At 43.5% G+C, this 25,004-nt stretch overlaps 3 protein-coding genes and 1 pseudogene across 4 annotated transcripts in view; 2 read left to right on the top strand and 2 right to left on the bottom strand.

The window, feature by feature from the left end:
- Positions 1–21,713, top strand: part of LOC308519489 (zinc finger protein 124-like) — a 27,629-nt gene extending 5,916 nt beyond the window's left edge. Inside the window, exons 2-3 of the mRNA XM_081091486.1 lie at positions 21,051–21,177; positions 21,378–21,713. Of these exons, the coding sequence (XP_080947612.1) occupies positions 21,051–21,177; positions 21,378–21,442 (192 nt within the window). The 3' untranslated portion in view covers positions 21,443–21,713. The remainder of the gene's footprint in view (positions 1–21,050; positions 21,178–21,377) is intronic.
- Positions 444–3,873, bottom strand: LOC308519220 (transcription factor 20-like; annotated as a pseudogene). Its single transcript has 3 exons — positions 3,847–3,873; positions 1,864–2,195; positions 444–1,674 (listed from the first exon to the last, which is right to left on the bottom strand). The product of its transcript is annotated as a transcription factor 20-like (transcript).
- On the bottom strand, positions 15,439–16,843 carry LOC308519219 (serine/arginine-rich splicing factor 7-like; the record flags this gene model as incomplete). Its single annotated transcript, XM_081091228.1, has 4 exons — positions 15,439–15,520; positions 15,720–15,896; positions 16,330–16,510; positions 16,816–16,843. 4 exons carry the CDS (start codon positions 16,841–16,843, stop codon positions 15,439–15,441), a joined length of 468 nt encoding a protein of 155 aa, XP_080947354.1.
- LOC308519488 (uncharacterized protein) lies at positions 21,530–25,004 on the top strand. Its single transcript, XM_081091485.1, has one exon. It carries the CDS (start codon positions 22,085–22,087, stop codon positions 23,468–23,470), a length of 1,386 nt encoding a protein of 461 aa, XP_080947611.1. The 5' UTR covers positions 21,530–22,084; the 3' UTR covers positions 23,471–25,004.

Raw genomic sequence — 25,004 nt, 5'->3', positions numbered from 1 at the left:
TTTTTTTTTTTTTAATTAATTCTCACCAGAGGATATTTTTCCATTGATTTTTAAAGAGTAGAAGGGAGAGAGGGTGAGAGGGGTAAGAGAGTGGGAGGCAGGACAGAGAGAGAGAGAGAAGAAACATTGTGGTTTTTTTTGTTTGTTTGTTTTAGATTTATATATATATATATATATATATATATTTTATCCCTCCCTTTTAATTCCCCCCACCCTTTCCCATTACCCCCCCCCCTTCCCCTTATTCCACCCCTCCCCTCCCCCCCGCATTGTCACTATGGAGATTGTGTCCATGGAAACAGCCATTCTGACTTCTTGGGTCTTTCTTTCCTGTGGTGTCAGGGTTGAGTGTGATGTAAGGACTAGGGATGAGGTGCTGGCAGGCGGGTGGGCACAGTGGGGCGGGGCGGGGTGTGGCTGCACAGTAGGACCATTTCCATCCATCACGAGTGTCTCCTCCTCATCTCCAGTCTCACCTTGTGCTTGGGGCACCTCACCGAGAAGTTCTCCTCATGTAGCAAACAATCTGCATCAGTGGCACACGGGTAATGGTAGCGGAAAGCCTGTGTTGTAGCAGCCCAAGGTGGCGCCTGCCTCCTGGCATCGGGACCTTTTCATCTCTCTGGCTATTTCCAGCGCTTCCTGCAGGCCATAGAGCCTGCCGCAGACCAGGTAGGTTCCATTGGCCCAGAGAATGCAGCCCTCATGGACCCAAAATTCACTGCTGTCGAGAGGTAGTTCAGGGATCTGTAACTCCAGCTCAGGGCCACCTTCTGAAGTGGTGGGTACAGAGGGCTTTGAGTCCAAAACAGTCTTTGCTGCCGCCCTCTGTGGTTGCTTTTTTACAGGAAAGCCCCCGGGCCAGGGACCGACGGCCTCCACCACAGTCTTTCGAGCAGTGCTGCCGCTTAAACCTGGGGTGGGCGGCCAGGCTCCTCTGCTCCTGCTGCTGCTGCTGCTGCTGCTCCTCCTCCTCAGTGTCCGTCTTGGCGCCGTTGGAAGCGCTTTTGTGCCATACCTTAACTTTGCTCTGCGTTTCCGTGGCCCTCTTAGGAGGTGGGTTTTTCGGGAGAGTGGCTGCATAATCTTGGGGATTAAAGGGTCCAAAGAGGTCACCCATGTTCCGGTAACTGGCCCACTTGCCGCACAGACAGCAAACCAGGTGGCCCATCACAGAAGACTCGGTCACCACAGGGCCCCGCAGCATGAAGGACGAGGCTGGGAGCGCCTTGCTCTCAGTGCTGCTGGGTGGCGGGGTCAGAGACCTCTGCCCCTTCCAACCCCTCACCAGTCTGGTCTGTTCTTCTTCAGCACTGATGATTGTACAAACGGCTCCAAGTTCACACTTATTTACTATATGAATATAAGGGGAAAAAGACTTGTTCTTGGCATCACTTTTATCCAGTGGCTGGGTGGCATACTTTAGTTTGATCTCAGGTTCTTGGGGTTCTACGATGGGAACTGCTTGTTTGGTTTTCCGCTTCCTTGGCTGTGCCCCAGGCTTCCTTCTCTCCCTCCTTCGTCTCTGCTTTTTTGGCTTTGGCTCTCCATCTGCAGAACCTTCTGTTATCTGGGGGGGGGGGGGGGGGGGGGAAGGGCTGAGGGGGTGGAGGTGGTGGCTGCTGCTGTTTCTTTTGCTTATTCACACTACCAATGGATCTCCCTTCTTCTTTCCTGAAGGGAGGTACCCCTTTGGGGGGAAACCCTCTGGTTTGGGGGAAATCGTCACTGCATCGGTCTCCTCCTCTTCAGCCTTCGGATTTGCCTCAGGGGCCAGTCCGCCAGGGGCAGGTACATTCTTTGAGTCAGGGAAGATTAAAGGCACTGCCCCACCCAGGGAACCATCTGGTCTCCCTTGGTTACTCCCAGGTTTCTGTGAGGCTGCGGGCTGCGGATGTCATGGCACCAGGGGGTTCCTTTCCAGCAGTGACCGTATCTGGGGGTGTCTCAGTCTTCATTTTGTCGTCCCCACTGCCACGCCACTCCTCTGAAGACCTGGCAAGAGGCTTTTCTATGTTCAGCTCCTTGTTTGTTGGACAGACCAGGTCAGATACCACCTCACCCTTTCTCTTCTCCACCTCGGCCTCCTGAGCAGCAACACGCCCACCTTCAGGAGGGCCGCTCTTCAAAGGCAGTACGTCATCCAAAGTGCCTGTGTCTCCCCAGCCTCTGCACTGTTCGAGGATGCACTTCTCCTAACATTTGGGGAAGTGATCTTCTGAACTATAGCTTCCAATTTCAGTCCCCGTCCTTTGCATGGGGGGCAAGATTTTGGTCTTAGCAGGACTTGTGAGGGTAACAGGAGGGCAGTTTCTATTGTCTGAACTTGTGAGGTCCTTGGCGGATTCTCTCTTGGGGATGGACTTGAAGTCCTGGCTGTGAGAAAGATGGGCATAGGAATTGAACGCTTTATCAGCGCCTAGAGAAGAAACATGGATGTTGATTGGTTGCCTCCCACACGCTCCCCTGAGCAGGGATCAAACCTGCAACCCAGGTACCTGCCCTTGACCGGGAATCAAATCCAAGACCCTTTGGTCCGAGAGCTGTTGCTCTAACCACAGAGCCCACTGACCAGGGCTGTACCTCTCATTCCTCTTCACCCTTTTCACTTATCTCTCCACTTCTCATTTCTCTGGCAACCATCAGTCTGTTCTCTGTATCTCTGATTTTGTTTCTATTTTGTTTGTTGATTGTTTTTGTTCTTTTTAGATTCCACACATAAGTGAAATTATACAGTGTTTGTCTTTGTCTGGATTATTTCACTTAGCAAAACATTTTTGCCCTGGCCTGTGGCTCAGTGGTTAGAGCATAGGCCCGCACACCAGAGGGTCTCCGGTTCCCTCCCTGCCTGGGTTTTCAAGGCCCGTGTGGGAGGCAACAAGTCCATGTGGTCTCTCTCTCTCTCTCCACCTCCCTCCCACATTCTCTCTCCACTCTGCAAAGCAATGGAAAAAATATCCTTGGATGAGGATTTACAAAATAAATAAATAAAAACACTTTTTAAAAATTTTAAATATATTTTATTGATTTTTTACAGAGAGGAAGGGAGAGGGATAGAGAGTTTGAAACATCGATGAGAGAGAAACATCGATCAGTTGCCTCCTGCACACCCCCTATTGGGGATGTGCCTGCAACCAAGGTACATGCCTTTAACCGGAATTGAACCTGGGACTCCTCAGTCCGCAGGCCGACGCTCTATCCACTGAGCCAAACCGATCAGGGCAATAAAAACACTTTTGAGGGCCATCCTTACTTTATTATTATAACACCTATTCTCCTAAAATATTCCTTATTGAGCAGGAAAACTCCTAAACAATAATTCATGAATTTAAATAAAATAAAATAAAATATATTTGCTACTTCCAATTTAGCTGCACAAAATGGGACTTGATGGTTATCACTCCTTAGATCTTAGGAAAATTAGATGAAATGGCCCAGTGTAAATTAAACAGGGGCTTCAAGGATTAACTGTTCTAAGAAACCTTTTAGGAAAACATTATCTCCAGCTATCCCTGGAACAGCTGAATTAGGCATGTACTTGAACCCAAAAAGAAAGAATGATGCCTCACAGTGGATTATCAAAACCTTGAGGCTGTGGTCACACCAAATAAACCCCTGTCCCCAGCACCCAGCCACCTTGGACTTACTAATTCAGCAACCCGTACAGATTCTGCTCTCATAAATGTAGGTTGGTCTGTTCTGCTGAGTGTCCGTTCAACAGTCTCTCAGCTTTAGTTGGGCTTTACCTTGAAGGGACATGATACCTTTACCTGGTTACCCTCAGGGAACCGCAGCACCATCACCACTGCACACAGTCTCTGCAGGCAGGAGCTGAACTGCACTCACCTCGCGCCGGGAGAGCAGGTATGACATGACGTCATGACATTCTCCTTTGTGGGCATTCATTTGACATACCTAAAAAAAGTGGATGGGATTGGTTCAGTGGACAGAGCATCGGCCTCTCTCTCTCACATCTATGTTTCTGTCTGTCTCTCCCGCTCCCTTCAATTCTCTCTAAAATTCAATGGGAAAATATCCCCATGTGATATAAATAAAATGACAACACAATGAAATAGTCTTTCAGCAACCACCACATGGTGTAGATTTTTTGTGTGTTTGGGAGGCAACATATTTCTTATTTACAAAATTTAATTGAGTTCATTTATGCCATTACTTGCCCACTGTCCCACCTTGAGTGGGCACCCCTATCATCGAAGATTCTAGGCTGTTTAAATAGCTGTGCAACAGACACACCTGGTAATGTCCTCTGAGACTCCTTCATGATAAAGCTTCAATTATCACCTCTTACACCTCTTGGAGTTACCCATGATGGCCTTATGTTGTAATTTCTGTCTTGCTTTTTTCTTTGTTATTTTGAGTAGATGTTTATCAATTTTATTAATTTTCACTGAGAACCTGCTTTTGTTTTATTTTTTGAAATGATTTCACACAATTACTTTAATTTTTTTCTGTTATTTTATTAATTTTGGGGGGGTGACATCTATCTAATCTAATAAAAGACAAACATGCAAATTGACCGTACATTTGCTATGCCTTAAGCCATGCCCACCAGCCAGTCAGTGTGACTATATGCAAATTAACCCAACCAAGATGGCGGCCGGCAGCCATGGAGCTGGAGCAAGCAGGAGGCTTGGTTGCTCCAGTGATGGAGGAAGCCAAGCATCCCCAGTCGGCTGCTGCCTCCTCTCAAGGCAACAACATTTCAATTATAGAAGGTAAATAAACCCCAGATACCTGCTTCCAGTCGCCATGGCCACAGAGCTGGAGCGAATTAAAAAAAACAACAAAAAAGGAAAGGCTGGGCCTAAACCGGTTTGGCTCAGTGGATAGAGCGTCGGCCTGTGGACTGAAGGGTCCCAGGTTCGATTCCGGTCAAGGGCATGTACCTTGGTTGTGGGCACATCCCCAGTAGGAGATGCGCAGGAGGCAGCTGATCGATGTTTCTCTCTCATCGATGTTTCTAACTCTCTATCTCTCTCCCTTCCTCTCTGTAAAAAATCAATAAAATATATTTTTTTAAAAAAAGGAAAGGCTGGGAGCTTCGGTCGCTGGGGGGCTTGGTCAGTCTGAAAACAGCCATCAGCCCCTCACCCAGGCTGGCCAAGCCCCCATGGGGTGAGGGTCCCCACTGGGGGGCTTGGCCAGCCTGCAAACAGCCATCAGCCCCTCATCCAGGCTGGCCAGGCACCCAAGCGGGACCCCCACCCTGATCCAGGACACCCTTCAGGGCAAACCAGTCGGCCCCCACCCATGCACCAGGCCTCTAGTCTATATAATAAAAGGGTAATATGAAAACTGACCCTAACAGCAGAATAACTGGGAATGACTGGTCACTATAACACACACTGAGCACTAGGGGGCAGATGCTCAATGCAGGAGCTGCCCCCTGGTGGTCAGTGCGCTCCCACAGGAGGAGGTCTGCTCAGCCACAAGCCAGGCTGATGGCTGCCAGCACAGCGGTGGTGGCGGGAGCCTCTCCTGCCTCCTCAGCAGCACTAAGGATGTCCAACTGCAGTTTAGTTCTGCTCCCTGCTGGCAAGTGGACATCCCCTGAGGGCTGCCGGGCTGCCAGAGGGATGTCTGACTGCCAACTTAGTCCCAATCCCCCAGGGAGCAGGCCTAAGCCAGCAGGTGGACATCCTCCGAGGGGTCCCAGACTGCAAGAGGGCATAGGCCGGGCTGAGGGACCCCCCTGAGTGCACAAATTTTTGTGCACTGGGCCTCTAGTTGGTTAATAAGATCATATAGGTTTCAAGTGTACATTTTTAAGATACATGATCTGTATATTGTATTGTGTGCCCACCACTGAAAAAAATAATCTTCCATCACCATATATTTGGTCCTCTCACCCTAACTATTCCCCCACCCCCCTTCCCTCTGGTAACTACCATACTGTTGTCTATGAGTTCCAGTTTTATACCCCACCTATGAGTGATATCATATGGTTCTCAGGTTTTTCTAAGCGACTTATTTCACTTAGCATAATATTCTCAAGGTTCATTCATGTTGTTGCAAATAGCAGTTGGATAATATTCCAGAGTATGTATGTATTTTTTCTTTAATTCTGCTTACTTTGGACTTAATAGATCTTTTTATTGTTTATAACTGTATGCTTATGTTAATAAGTATAGACTTTTTTTTTAGTGTATTTGTTTGATGCCATAAATTACCCCTTGGGCATTGCTGTCACTGCAGCCCATAACCTTTGATTAGTTTTACTTTTATTTCACGTAGTTCAAAATAATTGTTTTTCTCTTGAGAGTTCTTTGATTTCATGTATTATTTAGAATCGGTGTTGTTAAATGTTCACATATTTGGGGGTTTTCCAACTATGGTCCTGTTAGTGATTTCTAGATGAATGCCCGTGGTGTGAGAGCATATTTTGTATAATTTCTGTTTTTTCAGATTTGTTAAGGTGTATTTTATGTATCAGAATGTGTTCTGTCTTGGTGAAGGTTCCATGTGAACTTGAGAAAAATGGGTACTCCACTATTATTACATGAAGTGTTTTATAAATTACAATGAGATCCAGTTGTTACATGGCACAGTTGAGGTCTTCTCTGTGCTTGGTGTTTTTACGCTTGCTGGAATTTATTATTCATGATATGGGCTGTTGAAATCTGCATTGATAGCAGTGGATTCATCCATTTCCCCTGGTATTCTATCAGTTTTGCCCCATGTATTTTGCTTGTCCGTTGTTATGCACATACACATGAAGATTGCTATGCCATCTTGGAGAATGGACCTCTTTATTATTATTTTAAGTTTAAATCTATATTATTTTAAATAAACTGTCATCTGTTATATAAATTATAAGAAATACAAAGCTATTAATTATACCTTAATTTGTTCTTCTAATAATTGACCACCTCCATAATTTACATTCTTTCTGATGAATATAATTTCTTTCTTTCTTTTTTGTCAATCCTCACCCGAGGATATTTTTCCATTGATTTTTAGAAAGAGTGGAAGGGAGGAGTAGAGGCAGAGAGAGAGAAACATGGATGTGAGAAGCACACATGGATCGGCTGCCTCCTGCATGCTACCCGACCAGTCAGGGGGTCAAGCCTGCAACTGAGGTACATGCCCTTGACCAGAATCAAACCAGTGACCCCATGCCCTAACCGGTTTGGCTCAGTGGATAGAGCGTCAGCCTGCAGACTCAAGGGTCCCAGGTTCGATTCTGATCAAGGCATGTACCTTGGTTGCGGGCACATCCCCAGTAGTGAGTGTGCAGGAGGCAGCTGATTGATGTTTTTCTCTCATTGATGTTTTTGACTTTCTATCCCTCTCCCTTCCTCTCTGTAAAAAATCAATAAAATATATTTAAAAAACAAACCAAAAAAAAACCAGTGACCCTTCAGTCTGTGGGCCAGATCTCTAACCACTGAGCAACCAGCTAGGGCTGAATATCATTTCTTTCAAAGACAAATTACCCTAATTTTTGTTATCAAAGACCTTATTTTCCTTTATTCTTGAAGGATAATTTTGTTTGACACAGACTTCTAGAAGAGTGTTGTTTTTTTTAAAATATATATTTTATTGATTTTTTACAGAGAGGGAGAGGGATAGAGAGTTAGAAACACTGATCAGCTGCCTTTGCACACACCCTACTGGGGATGTGCCCACAACCAAGGTACATGCCCTTGACCGGAATCGAACCCAGGACCCTTGAGTCCGCAGGCCGATGCTCTATCCACTGAGCCAAACCGGTTAGGGTTTTTAAATAAAAAACACTTTGCCGCCGAAACCGGTTTGGCTCAGTGGATAGAGCGTCGGCCTGTGGACTGAAGGGTCCCAGGTTCGATTCCGGTCAAGGGCATGAACCTGGGTTGCGGGCACATCCCCAGTAGATGTGCAGGAGGCGGCTGATTGATGTTTCTCGCTCATCGATGTTTCTAACACTCTATCTCTCTCCCTTCCTCTCTGTAAAAAATCAATAAAATATATTAAAAACAAAAAAACAAAACAAAAACCACTTTGCCTTAGCTGGCTTGGCTCAGTGGATAGAGCGTCAGTCTGTGGACTGAAGGGTCCTGGGTTTGATTCCGGTCCAGGACACATGCCAGGTTCCGGGCTCCATCCCCTGTGGGGGCCGTACAGGAAGCAGCCGATCAATGATTCTCTCTCATTATTGATGTTTCTATCTCCCTGTCCCTTCCTCTCTGAAATCAATAAAAAGCATATTAAAGAAACAAAAAACACTTAAGTAAAATAATACTTCAGTCTCTTTGCTTGAATGATTTCAGAAATTTGATTTAATTTTTATCCTTTTTCATTGTCACTAAGGTATTTTCCCCTGAGTTTTTCAGTATATTCTGTTTGTGTTTGATTCTGCCCAATTTGAATATGAGATACTTGGTTGTCATGTTAGTGTTATGTGAGCTCCCTGGGTTGACAGTTTGCTGTCATAATTTTAGGAAAATCTCAGTCATTGTTACTTCCTATACTTTTTCCTATATTTTTCAACCACATCCCTCTTCCTTCCCCTTGTGCCCACATCTGTTCACTAAGAAAACCTTATGTCTCTCTCCTTGTAGTCAGAAGAGACTGAACCCACCCAAATGCCTGCCCGTGCGTAAACTCTCACCCTCCCGCACTTCTAAACCTCAAAACACAAGTCCGTGGAATTGTTTTGTGTTGCTCTTTCACGCTATTTCATGCCTGCTGGAGATGACTTGGTCGCTCCAGAGACTTCAATTGTGGAAGTAAGCCCACCAGCATGGCTCAGTGGTTGAGCATTGACTTGTGAACGGGTGTTGGATTCCCAGTCTGGGCACAGGCCCGGGTTGTGGGCTCAGTCCCCAGTGGGGGTCGTGCAGGAGGCAGCTGACTGATGATTCTCTCTCATCATTGATGTTGCTATCTCTCACTCTCCCTCTCTGAAATCAACTAAAAAATATATTTAAAAAATTGTGAAAGTAACAGGTCCTTTCATACCCTATGGCTGTGGGTGGTGTCATGAGCTGAAGGATTCCCATGCTGGGGTTGAGCTGTCATGTTCCTTTACTTCACAGAGGGTGTGGTGCGTGGTGAGGGGTGTTGGAAACGAAAAAGGGGAGGGCATTCTCTAGAGTGGCTGAAGGAAAGCACGGCTGACGCCTTTATGTAATTTATAATCACGGCAAATTCATCATGAAACCATGGTGGATGTCGATGAGCTCTCTTACAATCTGTAGCTTTTAACCTGCTCCTCAGTGTCAGCAGGTCCCAGAATTGACTGTTAGGGTTGTGCTAGAAGGAGCACTTTGTCTTATTAGTATCTCAGTGTGTGTACCTGCATGTGCCAAAAATTGGCTGGAAGTGTTATCAGACGGGGTCTGGGCCCGGGGCGGGTTTGCCTAGAGCTGGCCTGTAGTGTGTGGGTTCTTGACTTCGTGTAGGAAAGATTTCAGGAGTACAGGTGACTTTGAGAGTATGTTCATTAAAGACAGGGAGGGCTTAAGGTAGGAAAAGCAACAGGAAAATTCAGAGAAAAGGGGTCCTTGCAGACTGGTTCAGGGGGTTAGCTCAAGCTGCTGCTGCCCAATGCTCCCCTGGTTGGAAGTCTCGTGGGGTTTAGGAGAAAAAACAGCAGATACAAGGTGTGGCCCTGGCTGGTGTGGCTAAGTGGTTAGAGTGTCAGTCCTCTTATGGAAGGGTCAAGGGCTCGGTTCCTGGTTAAGGCCACATACCTGGATTGTGGTTTCACTCCCCACCCCAGTCGGGGTGAATGCAGGAGGCAACCAGTCAATGTGTCTCTCTCACACAGATGTTTCTCTCCACCCCCCCACCACCCGCCTTCCTCCCTTCCACACTTTCTGAAAAGCAATGGAAAAAATATCCTCAGGTGAGGGGGGGGGGCGAAGATACAAGGTGCTCTTTGAAGAGTCTCGAGGTGGCTTCTTTGTCTTGAGGCTCTTTTTCTCTCTCTTTACTCCCGAAATCTTAGGGGAATATTTATTAGCTTTTCAGGTGTGTCCTTCAATATGTTGACTCATCAAAATGTGCATATAGAGGGGTCAGGGGTTATTTCCTGGTTAGTTTCATTTAATTTTATATATATTTGATTTCAGAAAGGAAGGGAGAGGGAGAGATAGATAATAGAACCATCAATGGTGAGAGAGAATCTGATTGGCTCCCTCCTGCATGTCCCCTACTGGGGATCAAGCCTACAATCCAGGCACGTGCCCTTGGCTGGAATAGAACTGGGGACCCTTCAATCCACAGGCCAACGCTCTATTGAGTCAATCTGGCTAGGGCTGGTTAGTTTCATATTTAAAGAATGTCATCAAGAACATCATTGTAGAGGAGTAATGGCAAACCTTTTGAGCTCAGCGTGTCAAAATTTTGAAAAACCCTAACTTAACTCTGGTGCCATGTCATTTTTTTTTTTTTTTTTGATACTTGCAACCATAGTAAAAAAAAAAAAGATTTATATTTTTGATAGTTATTTTATATATTTAAATGCTATTTAACAAAGAAAAATCAACTAAAAATATGTATAAAATGAATAAAAACAGAAAAACAATGTACATTTAGGAAAAAATAATAAAAACAATGATAAGAAAACAAGAAATTAGTGACTTTTTTGGTGCTGAAGTTTGTCTGCTAATTCTTCGGTTACAGGTTCATACTTGGTGCACTTCAAGGCCAAGCAAGTGCCACTAACTTCATCTGTTAGCCAGTTTCTTTTGTTCATTTTAATATTACTTAATGCTGAGAACAAAGTCTCACAAAAATATGTTGGTGAAAAAATTGTTAGCAAGGCCATCGCTAGATTTTTTATGTCGCTAAAAGTGTCAGGTACTCTGTTCCAAGCACTCAACATTTCTCGTTCATAGTTGCACTCTTCTTCATTATTCAAACGATTTTGTTCCAGATTTTCAAGTTTCGCCTTAAGTCGACAAACACATGAGTCCAAATGCTACCTTGAAAATCTGCAAGTTGCATCTCTAAATTGACAATTTGCATCCATTGGAAATCCTTTAATTCCAAAGTACTGTAAACAACTACATCCGGATACTTAATTATTTTAATGGTCTGTTCTAGGCTTCTAAATTGGTTGAATCTTTCTCTGAACTGTTCAAATAACGAGTTTACTATATTCTGGTACATAAGTATGGACTCCATTACACTCGTTGTAGTGGCCTTCTCAAAAGACTTTTTTTATCCAAGAAAAAGTCTTCGTTTCAATATCTCGCTTGAAAATTTTAAGTTTACTCTCAAAAGATTTGATGTATCGAAACATAACATCAATACTTTTGCCAAAACCTTGCAATTTTAAGTTCAATTTATTCATATGAACAGAGAGATCTGTAAAAAACATGAAATTGCTGACCCACTTATGACCATTGATCTGAGGAAAGTCTGCCAGATCCTTATTCTCAATAAATACCGTAATTTCTTCAAAGCACCCCACAAATCGCTCAAGTACTTTACCTCGACTCAGTCATCTCACATTATTGAACATCAGTAGTCCACTGTAGGTTGAATCAACTTCCTGTAAAAGTGCAGAAAATTCTCGCTTGTGAAGGGGTCGAGAAGCTATAAAATTCACAATTTTTGTTATAACCGACATTAAATCATTCAATTCTGAGAATCCCAATTTGGCACACACCTCATGATGGATAATGCAGTGAAAAGGTACAAGTGGATGTCTAATAGCTTCCATAAACAATTCCAGGAATCCCACATTTTTTCCCACCATATTTGGTGCCCCATCTGTCGTGACTGACACAATTTTAGAGATATCAATGTTTAGGTCACTGAATGTTTTTATAACAACCTTACATATTTCATTTCCTGATGTACTTATTGGCACTGATTCTAACTTTATCAACTCTTCTCTCATTGTGAGACCATCAGAATATCTAGCAATAATGGCCAACCGAGCATTTGATGTGACATCAGTAGTTTCATCAAGAGAAATCGAAAAATATTTACAACTAATTCTTTTTTTAATTGATGTTGTACATCTTTGTTAAGATCTATTATTCTGTCTTTGATAGTATTTCTACTGAGTGGTAACTCAGAAATTCTTTTAATAATATCATCTTTATTTTTTATATCGTGAAATAGAGCTGGTGTACATCTTAGAAATGTTTCCTCAATAAATTCTCCGTCACTGAGGGCTTTTCCATGCTGAGCTATGGAGTGAGCAATACAGTAACTTGCTGATGTTAAATCTGTAATGCATCTTACAAATTTAATGATGGAATTTGATTGATTTTTATAGAGGTGGAGCTGCCTAGAAATGTATTCCTTCCTTTCATTGATACTTTTTTTCAAGCGCTGACTATGATTAGTTTCAAAATGTCTCTTTACATTCCATGTTCTGCTTACTACCGTTTCATTATACAGTATGCACAATGATCTGTTGTTTCTGTCGACAATCCTGTACATCTTGGTCCATATGTCTTGAAAGGGTTGGCTACTGCTACTTCCACTTCCTTTATCATTCAATCTTGCTTTTTTATTTTTTTGATTCTCCATCACAAGGCTGCAAAAATAAATAAATATAAATCACGGTGTTTTTTTATAAAAGGTTGATAGGTTTCTTACCTATTAACTTTTTGCAGTGTTGTTATGACTCCTGGTGCAAAACAATTCAAAGATAGTATGTATAACCAACAAATATATGGTGTTGTAATCAATTATCCGGCACACAGAATGTCTCATTAAGCACTGTTGCACTGTATATCTTTTTCTTCTAACCCTCCCACTCCTGTCTCCTAACGAACATGGCGATCAAGTGCGTCCATTTGCCGAATGCACCAGAACGCACAGGAAGCTTACCCGAGGCACATGTTGACAATAACGAGGCCATTTCCAGAATTGGGCATTTTGTCACTCTAGTAAAAATAAAAGGTCATGAGTAAAGATTAATCTCTTTATAATGCAATTCTTAACCTTTTTATATTAACGTCAATATTGGAACAATGTACCTTGGATGTTTTCACTATGTATCTTTGCTACGAAACACCAATGTACATGTTTTTTTTTTTTTAAAAATTAAATCTTTATTGTTCAGCTTATTACATTTGTTCCTCTTTTTTCCCCCCATAACTCCCCTCCTCCCAGTTCCCACTCCACCCTCTGCCCTCACTCCCCACCCACTGTCCTCATCCATAGGTGCGCAATTTTTGTCCAGTCTCTTCCCGCATCCCCCACACCCTTCCCCGCCAAGAATAGTCAGTCCATTCCCTTTCTATGTCCCTGATTCTATTATAATCACCAGTTCATTCTGTTCATGAAATTATTCACTTGATTTTTTGATTCACTTGTTGATAGATGTGTATTTGTTGTTCATAATTTGTATCTTTATCTTTTTCTTCTTCTTCCTCTTCTTAAAAGATACCTTTCAGCATTTCATATAATACTGGTTTGGTGGTGATGAACTCCTTGAGCTTTTCCTTATCTGTGAAGCTCTTTATCTGACCTTCAATTCTGAATGATAGCTTTGCTGGATAAAGTAATCTTGGTTGTAGGTTCTTGCTATTCATCACTTTGAACATTTCTTGCCACTCCCTTCTGGCCTGCAAAGTTTCTGTTGAGAAATAAGCTGACAGTCGTATGGGTACTCCCTTGTAGGTAACTGACTGTCTTTCTCTTGCTGCTTTTAAGATTCTCTCTTTGTCTTTTGCTCTTGGCATTTTAATTATGATGTGTCTTGGTGTGGTCCTCTTTGGATTCCTTTTGTTTGGGGTTTTATGCGCTTCCTGGACCTGTAAGTCTATTTCTTTCACCAGGTAGGGGAAGTTTTCTGTGATTATTTCTTCAAATAGGTTTTCAATATCTTGCTCTCTCTCTTCTTCTGGGCCCCCATAATTCTGATGTTGGTACGCTTGAAGCTGTCCCAGAGGCTCCTTACACTATCTTTGTATTTTTGGATTCTTTTTTCATTTTGCTTTTCCGGTTGGGTGTTTTTTGCTTCTTCGTATTTCAAATCTTTGACTTGATTCTTGCACTCCTCTGGTCTGCTGTTGGGAGTCTGTATAATATTTTTTATTTCAGTCAGTGTATGCTTAATTTCTAGTTGGTCCTTTATCATAACATCAAGGGTCTCATTAGATTTCTTGAGGATCTCACTACATTTATCGACGGCTTCTAGACAGTTCTTAAGAGACCTTAAAAGTGTGGTTTTGAACTCTATATCCAGTAGTTTGCTGTCCTCCATTTCTGTCCTGTTTCTTTGTCTCGGCATTTTTTATGCTTCGCTTTGTCGATAGAGTGGCTTTCTGTGCTAAGTGTCCTATAAGGCCCGGTGGCTCAACCTCCCCAGTTACCTGAGGTGGACACTCTTGGTACACCCCCTTGTGGGCTTTGTGCACAGTCTTATTTTAGTTAAGCCTTGAATGTTGTAGGTAACACTGGGAGGATTTGACCTCCAGGCCAATTGGCTGTGAGAATCAGCTGTGTCTGCAGTGGGTGAACTTCTGTGCTGAAGACACCCTTATGGGGCAAGAGTTGCTTCAGTGGGGCTTTGGTGCTCACTGAGTCTGCCCCCTGAGTGTGTCCCTTATGGATCTGAGGAGATATAATTGGATGGTCCCACTCTGACCACTGGGTACACTGGCTCTTGGATCTAAGGAGGTGCTAATCTAGCCTCTGCCTGAGGCTACCCTGCAGAAGCCAGCTGTAAAGCAATGCAAGTTGCCCTGGGGCCTTGGGCAGCTGCAGTTTGCTAAGTAATTTTCAGATTACAAAGGGCTGGGCCTTTCATAGGCAAAAGCCTCCATGCACGGCTTGGGTGGGGCAGAGCCCCAGGGGATCAACTGGGCAGGTGGAGCGAGCAGTATGGCTGCTCTCAGTCCTGTCCTCAGAAGCCCCGGCAATCGCTGCGTGTGCCTCCGAGAGAAAGCTGCCCTCGAGTTCCGACTGATGCCAGACAGTCCCGTTTCTCCCGTATGAGTCTGGTTCCCCAGAGGCTCACCCGGAACTGGAGCTCAGAGCCTGAGACTCCCTCCCGATTGAAAAAGACAACCGCGCCCTCTGCCGCCAGCCCGCTCCGCATGCACCTCTGCACCTTTGTATTTTACTTCAGCACCGCACCTCCTCTGAGTCTTGGTATGCTTTTCTCTTTCCTTCTAGTTGTAGAATTTCCACTCAGCCAGCCTTCCTGTGGTTCTGGATGATGTCCGTTCCATCTTTTAGTTGTATTTTTGAAGTGGTTGTGCGAGGCAGCAATCTCCAGTGTTTACCTATGCCGCCATCTTGGCCTCCCCCCCCCCCCCATGTACATGTTTACATCTGGTTTTAGAATTGCAGTATTGATCATGAGTAATGTGAATAATAATATTACTCGAATGATGCCCAACTCTGGCTGTTGCAAGAGACAAATATTTGAATTATGCAATTTTTTGTCTCTGTCGATGCGTGTCACCTAAAAAGAGTTTGCATGTCACCTCTGACAGGCGTGTCATAGGTTCGCCATCACTAGTCTAGGAGGATCTTAATTGTCGGATTTGCAAGGCGCCTCAGCATATCATAAGGCTCGTGACATTCTGAATCACGGTGACTGACTCAAACAAAGAAACCTGAAAGGTTTTGACCAGGTTGATTATTAATATATTAACATTTGTTTAATTAAACAAAAATTGTAAAAATACACCTGTATAATTAACATTCAAATTTATATAAAAATATTAGTTTCTTCCTTGCTAATAAAAGAATTACTGGATTAACCAGTACACCAACCATTCCTTTAAAATAAATACCTGCTTCTTCTTCGTCGGCTATAGCAATGACAATTATAAGCATAATGTCCCTTTTCACCACACTCATAGCATCTATCATTTGGATCAAAGGGACTTCGGGCAGGTGGTCTATCCAAATGAGATCTCCGAGGCATGCCTGTTGATAGTTCAACCCTCACTCGGGAACCACAAATCACCCTGTAAAAGAGAAGCAACAAAATTCTTATGCTAAAAAAAATGCATATGACCTCTAGATCTGGATCTTTCCAAGCCTCTGCTTTCACAGGCTTCAGCTGTCTTTGTAGCCCTTTGAAGGCCACCTCTATTCCCTTTCCTACATTTTCCTCTAGACCAGTGGTTCTCAACCTTCCTAATGCCACAACCCTTTAATACAGTTCCTCATGTTGTGGTGACCCCCAACCATAAAATTACTTTTGTTGCTACTTCATAACTGTAATTTTGCTGTTATGAATCATAATGTAAATATCTGATATGCAGGATGTGTTTTCATTGTTCGCGACCCACAGGTTGAGAACCGCTGCGACAGAACCCAAGCTCAGCACCCACCTCATTACCCAGCCTAGCAGACTATCCTCATGAACCTAAGTTTCGTAACTGGCATCTCACTTACTTGCCATCCAGGCCTCGAACTGCATCTTCTGCATCTCTAGGGTCTTCAAATTCCACAAAGGCAAATCCCGGAGGATTTCTTGCCAGCCACACAGTTCTTAAGGGGCCGTAGTAACTGAAAGCCCTTTCTAACTCTCCTTTGCCAGCACCAGTTCCCAGGTTACCAACATACACCTTGGTTTCTGTTTAAAAATGCAAACGGAAGAGCGCGCGTTATGCAAAACTTGACCCAAGTTAGAATGAATCCTTTGCACACCCTTAAGACCGTGCAAAACATTATTTTGTGCTCTCATCAAGAACTGAACGTGGTCTTAAAGCCAGCAAAGTCGGCACATTTCTGAAGAGCTGGGCGTGGGACAAAGTTCTTCACGTTCTAGTATGGTGGGGAAACGCCTGGAAAACACGGGAGCAGATGAGCGGTAGGATATTCCGAGCGCGAGGCGGTCCCGCCCCGAGTCCCGGCAGTTACCGGGCCCCACCCTCTTACCTCCTCCGTACGGCCCGTGGCGCGACATGATAACTGGCCCCTGAGCTCGGCTCGTTCAGCTCGCGGAGCCCAGGATCCGAGTGACACGAGAAGCTGCACAGACCTCGCACACCAACGGCCCCAGCGGCACGACGAGGAAGAGCCTGGGTTCCGGTTTATAGAGGCGGCGGCTGGGTCTCTTTGCGCATGCGTCATCTCGGCGTTCTGCGGGCACAAAGGAGCTGGGCGGAGACACCGGAGCGGCGGCGTGGGGTTGGGGGGGCGGGGGGGGGGGGAACGGGACTGAAGAGCGTAAAGGACCAATCACGAGCGGAGGGATACGTTTCCATATGAACGTCAGAATCCCGCCAGTAAACCCTTGGCCTTCCCCGCGGTGTCCCGCCCCATCCTTCCCCCCTTCCCTTCTCCCTTCCCCCTTCTATTTTCCCCATTTTTGGGGACCCTCAGCTCCAGTAATGTTGCTACAGGTGCATTAGACCGGCCTCTGAAAGGCTGTAACGGCTGGTGTTGCAGCCGCCGCCTCCGTTCTGCTGCGGGACCTGATCTCTGGGGCTCATCAGAGGTAATCGGGAGTTTGGCCAGGGTGAGAATGCCGTGAACCCGCTATCTGAGTAGTGGTCCCTACATTATAGGCCTCAAAAGGGGTGAAGCCCCTACAGTCTGGAATTTGCAAACCATTTGCTCCTTAGTGTCCTTGGATAGGGAGGATAAAACCTTGTGATTCATTAGCTGCCTGTAAATTGATCAGGTTGTTTGGCCTTGTTTAATTATTTTGTCTCAGTTTCCCTTATTCCACTTGCCAAGGAATCCCCCTAGCTTCTTACTATCCTGCCTCAGAGGCAGCCCTGATGCACACGCGCATAGGGATTTTGTGGTCTAAGCTGTCCCGCCTTCTTCCTAATATCTGAGCTCTAGGTTCCAAATAACTTTCTAGGCCATAAAATTGTACTGAAAGAAAAAGGAAGAACCGAGTCTGTGATAACGATCCCACAAGGTCAAAGTAGTGCTTCCCCACAGGAATAGTTTGTCAGCCAGCTGCCTGGGATTGCAGGCATGCCTTGGAGATATTGCAGGTTCAGTTCCAGACCATCCTAGTAAGGCGCATGAGCCAATAATTATTCTACAGTTTTTTTGGTTCCCCAGTATATAAAGAAGTTCTATTTACATGATACTTTAATCTGTTAAGTGTGCAATACCATGTCTCCAATGTCAATGTACATGCCATAGTTAAAAAAACACACAAAACTTTACTGCACGGCCCTGGCTGGGTAGCACAGTTGGTTAGAACATTGTCCCAGTACACCAAGGCTATAGGTTCGATCTCCAGTCAGGACACATACAAGAATCAACAAATGAATGCATAAATAAGTAGAACAACGACAAAACAGATGTTTCTCCCTTCCTCTATCTAAAATCAAATAAAATTTAAAAATACTTTATTGCTTAAAAAAAGCTCACCATCATCTGAGCCTTCAGGGAGGTGTTATCGTATTGCTGGTGGAGGTTCTTTTTTTTTTTCTTTTTCTTTTTTTTAATATATTTTTTATTGATTAAGATATTACATCTGTGTCCTTATCCCCACGTTATCCCCTACCCCCTGCTCATGCCCTCACCCCTCCACCCCCCCGTTGTCCATGTCCATTGGTTAGGCCTATATGCTTGCATATAAGTCCTTTGGTTGATCTCTTCCCCTTACCCCCACCCTCCCCTACCTTCCCTCCAGGGCCCGACAGTCCAATCAATGCCTCTCCGTCTCTGGATCAGTCCTTGTTCATCAGTTTATGTTGTTCATTATATTCCACAAATGAGTGAGATCATGTGGTATTTATCCCTTAAAGAATATCCTTCATCGTTTCATATAATCCTGGTTTGGTGGTGATGAACTCCTTTAGCTTTTCCTTTTCTGTGAAGCTCTTTATCTGACCTTCAATTCTGAATGATAGCTTTGCTGGATAAAGTAATCTTGGTTGTAGGTTCTTGGCATTCATCACTTTGAATATTTCTTGCCACTCCCTTCTGGCCTGCAAAGTTTCTGTTGAGAAATCAGCTGACAGTCGTATGGGTACGCCCTTGTAGGTAACTAACGGTTTTTCTCTTGCTGCTTTTAAGATTCTCTCTGTCTTTAGCCCTTGGCATTTTAATTATGATGTGTCTTGGTGTGGTCCTCTTTGGATTCCTTTTGTTTGGGGTTCTCTGTGCTTCCTGGACTTGTAAGTCTATTTCTTTCACCAGGTAGGGGAAGTTTTCTGTCATTTCTTCAAATAGGCTTTCAGTATCTTGCTCTCTCTCTTCTTCTGGCACCCCTATAATTCTGATGTTGGTACGCTTGAAGCTGTCCCAGAGGCTCCTTACACTATCTTCATATTTTTGGATTCTTTTTTCGTTTTGCTTTTCCGGATAGGTGGTTTTTGCTTCTTCGTATTTCAGATCTTTGGCTTGATTCTTGGGATCCTCTCGTCTGCTGTTGGATCTCTGTATATTGTTCTTTATTTCAGTCAGTGTATGTTTAATTTCTGACTGGTCCTTTTCCATTTTTTTGGCATTCTCAATAAGATCCTTGAAGGTCTCACTAAGTTCCTCAGAGGTTCGTAGAAGATTCTTGAGTAACCTTATAACTGTGGTTCTGAACTCTATGTCCTCCATTAGTTTGCTTTCCTCCATTTCTTTCATTTGTGACATGTTTCTTTGTCTTCGCATTTTTGGCTGACTGCAAGGAGCCACTGTCTGTGCTGGAGACACCCTTATGTGTGTGGGTCCACCCAGCAGGGGCTACAGCAATATCAACAGATTTCCCCTCTTTGTTTGGAAGTTTTGGAGCTCTCTGATTCACTGCAGTTAGGCTGCAAAAGCGCAGATGCCTCCCTTGTGCCGCTGAGCACAGCTTGGGAGGGGATGTAGTGGGGCGGGGTCTCAGAGAGTTCCCAGGGCGGGCAAACAGCAATGGTGTGGTCAGCAACCCCGAGACTCTGACTCTGTGATTCCCCGAGTGCCGAGTGCCATGGGCCCCCACATCCCTGCGAGCAGCTCTGTGAGAAAGTCACCTTCGCTTTCCGACCCGCTGCAAGACAGTCCCGTTTCTCCTCGTAGGAGCCTGGGACCCCAGCGTCTTGCCCTAAATGAGTTCAGTGGGTTCAAGAGCTTGTCCCCTTTCAATTGAAAAAAACCACGCACCAAGGTGCAGCAGCCTCGCGCGGCCCCCGTACCTCTGTTCTTGGTGCCTCTCCTCTCCTACTCGGTCTTAATGTGCTGTTTTCTTTCCTTCTAGTTGTAGAACTTCCACTTGATCAGCTTTCCCGTGGTTCTGCATGATAGCTGTTTTGTTTTATAGTTGTGGTTTTAATGTTGCTGTGGGGGGCAGCACGTACAGGTTTGTACCTTATGCCGCCATCTTGGTTCTCCGCTGGTGGAGGTTCTTATCTCCATATTGATGAAAATGCAAGATCTGCCAAATGCAATAAATTAAAGCCCAATAAACAAAGCATGTCTGTACTCCTAATGGTCTGTAGAACTTTTAGACAGCATGGCCAGCTGGGCTCTGCTAAATGTAGGATTTCTACCAGCCTCCTGGACTCTTCGTTTTTGGTAATGGGAACAGAAGGAAAAGCTTCCAGTTTTTCACTATGTTTTTACTTATTTAAACATCATGCAGATGATGTTTAATGGGGTTCGGTAAATGGGTAATAAGGAGACAGATACAAAGAATTTTTTTCATAATGAGTCGATGAGAGAGAGAGGGAAACATCAGTTGTGAGACAGATACATCAATTGGTTGCCTCCCAGGTATGTTCCCTTGACCATGAATCGAACCTGTGATCCTTCAGTGCACAGGCTGATGCTCTAACTGCTGAGCACACCGGCCAGGGTTGAAACATTTAAAAAAATATATATATCTATATATATGTACACACACACACACACACACACACACACATAATTGCTTTTTAGGGAGAGAGGAAGGGAGGGAGAGAGGGAGGGAAAGTGATAAAGAGAAACATCGATGTGAGAGTGGAACATCAATCAGCTACCTCCTGCACGCCCCACCCCATCGGGGATTGAGCCCATAATATGATGGCATTAATTTTATAAAAAATTAAGTGTTGATAGAGAGTAAATTATTGATGATTAACTCATAGTATAAATGTTTGGAGATGATAGAATCATATGTTACCTTCTTATAAATGGAGTCTAGGTGTCCAGTGCTATCAGTCTCACACACACATTTGGGGTTGTTCTAGGACTCAGTGTCTTTTGAGGACGTGGCTGTGAACTTCAGTCTGGAGGAGTGGGCCTTACTGGATCCTTCACAGAGGAAACTCTACAGAGATGTGATGCTGGAAACCTTCAGAAACCTGGTTTCAATAGGTAAGAATGACAAGTTCCCTTTACTTCCTCATTTAGAGGACAAATATTTCTTCTCCTTCAACATTTAGGTGTTTAATGTGGGAAGGGAGGACATTGGTAAATAAACTGGGCATGGTCAAAGCTAATTATAGAACTAAAACCTAATAAATTTTCTATAATTTCTAATACCTTGGAATGCTTTCTCTGGGTCTGCATTATAGGTAAAAAATGGGAAGATGTTGATATGGAAGATCAGTGTAACAACCCAGGGAGAAAACAGAGGTGAGTCACACAATAGAAAGCAGGGCCTCACAGCCCTAGCCGGTTTGGCTCAGTGGATAAAGCACTGGCCTGCGGACCAAAGGGTCCCAGGTTCGATTCCAGTCAAGGGCACGTACCTTGGTTGCAGGTTCCTCCCCAGCCCAGGCCCAGGTCAGGGCACATGCAGGAGGCAACCAATCAACGTGTTTCTCTCACATCAATGTTTCTCTCTGTCTTTCCCTCTCTCTTCCACATTTTCTAAAAGATCAATGGAAAAATATCTTTGGGTGAGGATTAACAAAAAAGAAAAAAAGAAGAACAAAAGAACCCCTGCTTCAAATTAATTACTTCCCAGAAATTTTCACCAAATTACTTTCTTATATATGACATAGTGTTCACATTTGCAAACTAGTTCCCATGGAGACAGCATTAATAAACCATATATATGAATGTCACTGTTTTAATAATTGCAAGGTAAAGTTGTCTTTTAGAGTTTTCAGTGTGTTCTATTTCAAACAATATTGATCAAGCAGAATACTTACAATTTTGCTATAAATTATAAAAATATACTTCAAATATTCTACTAATAAATACATAGCATCACTAATAAATAAATTATTAATAATGTGCTTTTTCTCCCCCCCACCCCCACCCCCCAAGAATTCATATGGTACAGAGGCTCTGTAAAGGAGAAAAAAGTAGTCTGTATGGAGAAAACTTCAGCTTTATTCCCAATATTAATGTGAAGAAGATGTTTCCTTCAGTAAAATCATGGAAATACAGTGTGCGTGGAAGAGTCGTCATGGATCATTCACCCAGTAATAGGCACACCGGGTGTCACATTGGACACAAGCCAGCTGAGTATCATAAGTATGGAGAGAAGCCATATAAATGTAACATATGTGGGCGAGCTTTCCGTTATCTTCAGTGTTTTGAAAAACATGAACAAAATCACAACGTTGAGAAACCCTATAAATGTGAGGAATGTGGGAAAACCTTCATGTGGCTCAAAGCCCTCCAAAGACACATGATCACACACACTGTCGATGCTCCTTATAAATGTAAGGTTTGTGGGAAAACCTTTAGTTCTTCAGCTGCACTGCAAATATGTGAGAGAACCCACACAGGAGAGAAGCCCTATCAATGTAAACACTGTGGGAAAGCCTTCAGATGTTATAAAAGTTTTGAGAGACATGAAAGAAATCACACTGAAGAGAAACCCTATCTATGCCAAAAATGCGGTAAGGCATTCATGTATCCCAGTTACCTTCGAATACATGAAGCAACTCACACTGAAGAGAAACCCTATGAATGTCAGGAATGCGGAAAGGCCTTCCGATCTTACAGTGCCTTACAACCACATAGAAGAACTCACGAAGGAGAGAAACCCTATGAATGCAAGGAATGTGGAAAGGCCTTCAGTAATTACAGGTCCTTACAAATACATGAAAGGTCTCACACTGGAGAGAAACCCTATGAGTGCAAGCATTGTGGTAAAGCATTCAGCGCTCCCAATTACCTCCGAAAACATGAAAGAACTCATATTGCAGAAAAACGGTATAAATGTAAAGAATGTGAAAAAGCCTTTAGATTTTCCAATTCCTTACAAACACATGAAAGGACGCACACAGGAGAGAAACCCTATGGATGTAAAGAATGTGGAAAAGCCTTCAGATCTTCTGGTAATTTACAAACTCATGAAAGAACTCACACAGGAGAGAAACCTTACAAATGCAAGGAATGTGAAAAATCCTTCAGATATTCCAGTTCTTTACAAATGCACAAAAGGACTCACAAAGGAGAGGAACCCTATGTATGTAAAAAATGTAGTAAAGCCTTCAGATATCCCAGTAATCTTCGAATACATGAAAGAATTCACAGTGGGGAGAGACCCTATGGATGTAAGCAATGTGGAAAGGCCTTTATATCTTACAGTTCCTTACAAACACATGAAAGGACTCACACTGGAGAGAAGCCCTTTGAATGTAAACATTGTGTTAAAGCCTTCATTTCTCGAAAATCCCTTCTAAGACACGTGAAAATGCATCCTTGAAATAACACCGTATCAGTGTAAGGAATGTGGGGAAGCATTCACTTGCTTGGTTTGCATCAAAGACGTAAGAGAATTCCCACTGGAAATAGACACTATTAATGAAAACAATGTGGTAAAGCCTACATTGAACAGAGTTCCTTACAATGACATGAAAGAGCTCACACTGGAATAAGAACTATGAATGTCAGGTATGCAGAAAAGCCTTTACTTTTAACAAAATCCTTCAAAATCACAAGATGAGAGTGTACTCAGCAGAGAAACTACATAAATGTGAGTCGTGGGAAAACCTTCAGTCATTTCTCTTCTGAAGACATGAAAGGACTCACTGGGTCAAATCTCTTGAATGTAATTAGTGTGGGAAATGCTTCAATTGGCCCATATCCTTACTTGTAAACCTTCCACCAAAAATATAAACATGTAAATAATGTAAGAATACATGATGAAAAGTAATTAATATAGCCCTGACTGATGTGGCTCACTTGGTTGGAGTGTCATTCCCATGCACTAAAGGATTGTAGTTTCGATGCCCAGTCAGGGCCCACACCCATGTTTCTGGTTCAGTTCCCGGTAGGGGCATGTAAGGGAGGCAACCGAAGAGATGTGTCTTTCTCATGTCAATGTTTCTCTCCTTTTCCCCCTCTCCCCCTCTCCCCCTCTCCCCTTCTCCCCCTTTCCCCCTCTCCCCCTCTCCCTCTCCCTCCCTCTCTCCCTCCTCCTCCCTCTCCCCCTCCTTCTCCCTCTCTCTCTAAAATTAATTTTAAAAACCCCAGTATATCCCCAGGTGAGAATTAAACAAATTAATTCATATATAATATTGTAGAAAATTTCAACATTAAAGGATTGGTAATAAAATTGTAAATTATGTTCATCCAACTTCTTTCTTTTCTTACTAAATAGTGCATCATTGAACACTGGGTTTTTACTGAAGTAGGCACTTGGACAGGGGGGATGGGAGGTTGGGGCATTGACCAATTGCATCATAAAAAATCCACCTACAACTTCAGCTGGGCCTCTGCATGTATGGATTCCCAATTATTTACAGAGAGTTTAACCCCAATATAAGTGGACTGTGCAGTTCAAACTTACGTTGTTCAAGGGTCAACTGAAATTATTTTCAGAAATGAATATCGATGGGAGATAGTTCTGCGAGTTCTTCCAGCAATAGTACATAACATGAGGTAGTGATTTTTTATTAAATCAGTAACATTGTCTTTTTATATTTTGAAGTCTGTTAGATTTATGGGTTAATTCAAGTGTATTTCTAATATGCAATTAGGTTTATTTTTTTAGGATGTTTATTTTTGTATGTATTAAAGGGACATTGAAAAATGACAGTTTGGTTTAAGTTGATTTTTTCCTACAGGCCTTGTGACAGTTCCTGCATATTCCTGGTCTATTACATGTATTCTCCCTTTCTTATTGAATACGTGTTTTTTGGGGGGTGGGGGTGGGTAAAAGATCCTACTTTTCCCACTCTTATAAAAAGTTGGAGTAAATTTTGTCTGTCAAGTTTATGAAAGAATAAAGTTATATG

The sequence above is a fragment of the Myotis nattereri genome (assembly GCF_964212035.1).
Source record: "Myotis nattereri genome assembly, chromosome: 5".
Classification (NCBI taxonomy): domain Eukaryota; kingdom Metazoa; phylum Chordata; class Mammalia; order Chiroptera; family Vespertilionidae; genus Myotis; species Myotis nattereri.
The sequence above is the reverse complement of the archived record's forward strand: the minus strand, read 5'-3'. Positions and strand labels throughout refer to the sequence as shown.

Coding starts and splice junctions, on each gene's coding strand:
- LOC308519488 (XM_081091485.1), top strand. CDS start 22,085: ATGGTACAGAGGCTCTGTAAAGGAGAAAAAAGTAGTCTGTATGGAGAA.